The sequence below is a fragment of the Apium graveolens genome, chromosome 10, assembly GCF_009905375.1.
Source record: "Apium graveolens cultivar Ventura chromosome 10, ASM990537v1, whole genome shotgun sequence".
Taxonomy (NCBI): Eukaryota; Viridiplantae; Streptophyta; class Magnoliopsida; order Apiales; family Apiaceae; genus Apium; species Apium graveolens.
This window is the reverse complement of record NC_133656.1, coordinates 124,271,257-124,276,335: the sequence shown is the minus strand read 5'-3', so window position 1 is coordinate 124,276,335 and position 5,079 is coordinate 124,271,257. Positions and strand designations below refer to the sequence as shown.

General features: G+C 32.8%; 1 protein-coding gene across 1 annotated transcript; it reads left to right on the top strand.

Moving 5' to 3' along the window:
* Positions 1-1,867: 1,867 nt before the first annotated feature.
* LOC141688949 (uncharacterized) lies at positions 1,868-4,429 on the top strand. Its single transcript, XM_074493100.1, has 3 exons — positions 1,868-2,164; positions 2,244-2,305; positions 4,059-4,429. The coding sequence occupies exons 1-3, from the start codon at positions 1,927-1,929 to the stop codon at positions 4,164-4,166; spliced, it is 408 nt and encodes a 135-aa protein (XP_074349201.1). The 5' UTR covers positions 1,868-1,926; the 3' UTR covers positions 4,167-4,429.
* Positions 4,430-5,079: the final 650 nt, after the last annotated feature.

Below are 5,079 nucleotides of genomic sequence, written 5' to 3'. Positions count from 1 at the left end.
GGTTGGATAATTGTATATATTGGGTGCCTTGTAATTTTGCATAAGTGAAATTGAGTCAACTGCTATGGAAATACTTTCAACGGATATTTATACAAGGCTTCGACGGATGACCCAAGTCACATTCGACGGATGATCTAATAGACTCTCGACGGGTGATTCAATAGAGTTTCGACGGATGATCCTATAGAGTCTCGACGGATGCCAAATTCAAATAGGAGTTGATAGTGACTTGACAATCACATGGGTTGATTATATACAAAAGGAATGTGGCAACCTGTAATCAGGATTATGAAGTTCAAGAAGCATTTCCATTTTCATGCTATCTTGAAGAAATACAAAAATGCTGGATGGAGAAATGAAGAAACAAGTGATTAGACTTAGATAGTTTTGTTTTATTAGTTTGTCTCTTTCACATGTAACTTGGTAATATATAAACCAAGAGTAGCAAGTAGAAAAATATCGATCGAAAGAACCGAGAAATAGATAAGGCATAATCTGTTAAAAATTTCTTAGTTCTCTCTTTGTAATTTCACTTGTAAGCAGCTGTGTGTATTCTTGCATCACATAGATCTTTTACATTTATATATATCTCTGGTGGAAACAACAATCCACCAGAAATTTTTTAAACAGTCTTGTTTATCTACTTTGTGTTGAATACTTGAATGTTTCTTATCTGCACCCAGCATATTCATACACAGTTATATTTATATTTGTAAGAAGTTTTAAAAGATTAAAAAAAACCCAAGAATTACATTCAATCCCCCTTCTGTAATTCTACTTGTTAGATTGTTTGGGAATAACACTAATGATCCACCCGGATGAATTCTGGATCATAATAGTCCATTAGGTAGACTATCGATCGAATAATAATGGCTCGTCTAAATTAAGTAGTTGGTCTTTTCGAATCATGATATATGTATTTTTAAAAATCTACAGCGCATCAACAAAACACAAACATTTTACCTATATTGAAAATATATAAATGAGTTAGAGTTAGCAAATTGGATATCAAAATTTGGTCTCAAACGATGTGATATTTGTAACTTGACAATTTGAAATGTTTTAATCGGTGAAATTTATGTGAATGCTGAGATCCACTATTATTAATTAATTTATAACTAATGATAACAAAACACGTGATATTTGAGGTATATTTTGAGTATCAATTTAAAACCCCTAAATTGTTCAAATTTAAAATCTATACTATATTATAATAATCAGAATGGAGTATATTTTGGTATACTCTTTTTTTGGTTGGTTTGGTTATACCATTTATGACGGCCGGATCTTTTTAATCAAGTGATCAGGACCGTTGGATCTAAATACTAAAATAATATACACTACTCAAGTTTCTAGGTTCAATACTATATATTATAATAACCGGAATGAGATATATTTTGATATGCTCTTTTTTTGGTTGGTTTGGTTATCACCATTTATGGCGGTCAGATCTTTTTAATCAAATGATCAGGATCGTTGGATCTAAATACTAAAATAATATACACTACTCAAGTTTTTAGGTTCAAATCACGTTAACAACAAATATTTATACTTTTATTTTACACTACTCAAACTCCCAGGTTCGAAACTCGCCAACAACAAATATTTATATTATCATTTATACGATATCCAAATTTCAGATTCGAATCTCGCCAATAACAAATATTAATATTATTATTTATAAATATATTAATAAGGTTAATGGTCTCGATCTCATTAATTATATACTATTTAATATTAATTAAAAAAAATTAATATAATTTTGAAATAATATAAAAATATTAATAAAGACATAATATTAATGTGACAAAAAATAATTACACGAGCTCGTCCCGAGATTCGTTAAAACACTTTAATTTGCATATAATTCAATACAAGTTCGAAGTTCCGCTGAACACTGCACAGAACATAAGTGAAAAAAGAGAAATGGACTACAGCTTAGCAGCACTAAAAGTAACTTGCTTACAACTCAAAGCCGCGCGTCAAACAGAATCGCAATCAGGCGCGTCACTGAATGGCATCCTCTTTCAACGCGCTTGGCTCCAGGGTATTTTGGTAACTTCACCCACCGACGACGGCGACGGCCGTTACATTCTCGATGACGGCACCGGATTAATCGAGCTCTTCATGATCGGCGACGTTCGTAACCGTACATTCGAAATCGGTGCGTTCATTTTCTCTCACATTTCGTTTATTTCATTGCTTTTAATTTAATTTTTTTAAATATATATGTGGGTGTGCAGGGATGTATTTGATGGTCGTGGGAGCGTTTTGTGTTCGTGACGGTGATGTTCCGTTACTTAAGGTAATAATTTTTTCCGGTTCCAACATAAAGAGATCATTTATTTTTATTCTGATAAAGTGATAAAATTATCACGTGCTTTTAAATTTTGGTGTAGTTCATTTGAGTTACTAGTTTTGGGGCTATGTTAGTTTCATGGGATTATATTTCGGACTATTGTAGCTTATTTACTCTTGTTTTTTTTTGTATTTAAACTATAATTTGCTGTACGGACTGCATTGCTATCAATTTGTTTAGATATTTTTAATGAGATTATATTATGTAGGGAGAGTGTAGTATTGAATAATTCCTAGAATGAATTGGTGAATTGAGGGAAACTTGTATGTTGTAAGTGATAATGCTGGTACATTTAGGGGAAATTTAAGTGGTGAAGGCATTAGAGTCCTCCGAAACTAACATTGCCTATAGTTGTAATATTAAGGGGTGTCTACCCCAAAATTTTAAATATGACAATGAATTCGGTTAGTGATATGACGTTTTAGGCTTTTAGAGAAGTAACGGGAAGTTGATTCGTGATGTTTGATTAGAAAGTAGATAATAAATACAGCAATACCAAACAACTAAAATTTAATAGAATTCAGATGTTTAATTTTTAACTTTTTGCTAATTGATGTTTCAATCTTCATTTCATCAATGTCATAGTTCTCCTCAGGTTTCTTTGATTACAGTCAAAGCAGGGGAATTTGTCGTGATTATATTTCTTCTTAATTAAGTTGTTGAGTGGACTTCTTTAACTCTTTGTCAATGTACCTAAGACTATAGCGGAAATATTGGACAAATTAAAAAATTTTAATAAAAAGTTTTGGAGATTAGAATTCAGTTAATCCGCGTGTTTGACTGGGTAGAATGAAAGGACATGTGAATGTTATGAGCGAGTAAGCTATTTATTAACATTTGATTTTGATGTTCATTTGTAACCTCATTCCATTTTCAACAAGGCTTGCTTAAAATATTCCGATATATGATATGCCTTGTTCCATTCCGTTGTTCCGTATTATTATTTCTAAAATTTTGTTCCGTATTATTATTTCTAAAATCTTTAATGCAACCTCCAATTTCCTCTGCTAATCTGAAACAGTTCCCACCCTATTCTGTTCCATCTCTGCGGGATAATTGTTGGAAATTTTAAACTTTGGAATCCAAATTTTAGATTCTCTACAACCTATATTGTTGTTTCAATTTCAGTAATGCAACACTCTAATATGTATATTAACCTTGGTGGTTTCTTCTGTATATGCATGAAGAATCTTTCTGCTGAGGCTGTGATTCTCTATCAGCATGAAAGGGAACATAACTGTAATTTAGATGAATTACTTTAATCAAATTCCAGAAAATTAATCATGGCTATCATAGGCGTTTTACCTAAACTTTACGGATATTGGTATATAGTTGTCACATATGTTCCTTTTCCACTTTCCTTGCAGGCCCCTTTTAGGTTACAGTCATGACATAGTCTTTTGGAAAGAAGTTTTGTCGAATATTGAGATTTCTATTGAGATTTGATGCAAAGGAATTTGACGCTTGGTGGATATGCATTGTGTGTGACTTAGTGAATAAGTACTATTGAATCAACACTATAAGCAGCAGCTCAAGACGGCAATAAATGGACAATAGAAACATAGAACAATTTTTATACATATTAAGACCGTGTTCATATTATGCTCATTCGCTTTACGTGTATAGGACAACTTAGAGATTTATTGGATGCCACAAAATTTTTTCCGTCTACTCATACAGTTTTGTCTTTGCATTTCAGGTCCACAAAGCTGTTGACCTTTCTGCATTTCCAGACCGAGAAGTAATGTGGTACCTGGAAGTCTTGGAGGCTTACAAACTTTTTTACCAGCCCATAATGGGTGAATGATCGAATTTATCTTACGGACTAGATCGAATTAGAATGTAGCAAACATTAAGATGGATCAATCAGTTTTTTTCGTACTTGCTGTCTTATTGGGTGATAAAAAACATCCAGTTGTAAATGTACAATCCAAGCAAATCTAGTTCTCGCCAGTGCCCTAATGCAGTGTTGCAATTTTGTGCTATCTACTCTACACACTTGTCCTGATAACTTGTAGTGGAACTATTTTTCAATTAGTCGGGATGTTAGAAGGTTTTCATTAAATTGAACATATTATTTCTTAAGAGAGCTTTGTTTAGATTCATTTGTCCATTTGGAAGAGATTTTTTTTTTTTTTAAAATTATCTTATGTAATACTTTAGCACATACTTGCAATAATATACCAACTCTTCCGTACAAAAGTGAAAACTTTAGACGTGCGCACAGCACAATACTTGAGCCATCGCACAAGCAACTCCTTTTTAACGAATTTGACCAAAAAGCAGGTGAGTAGAATAGAAAGATTGAGAACAAGTTATACTGATTCTCATTACTCACTATTGTATCTTCCTAGAAAAACCATCAGCCAAGATACAGCAGATCCTACGGCGACTACTTCCAACTCAGTGTGCTACAGCAGTACTCAGAATCTATGCACTTGTCTGCCCAAGAACCAACTTTCTTAATTAATTTGGAATCGCTACAGCGTAATTTGATAATCAGTAAGTGCAAAGCAGTTCCAGAAAAACAAAGATCAGAAAAAATACTCCCAAAGCTCATAAAAAAGAAGAAGATAGATGGCATTACTTAGCTTATTAGACACAAATAAGATGGCTCCGATAACTTAGGTAGCATGATATTAAGTATCGCTGATCAGTGACAAAGTGAAAATGGAAACAAATGGATTCAGGAGAAGAAAAATAAACGATAGTTTTTGTGA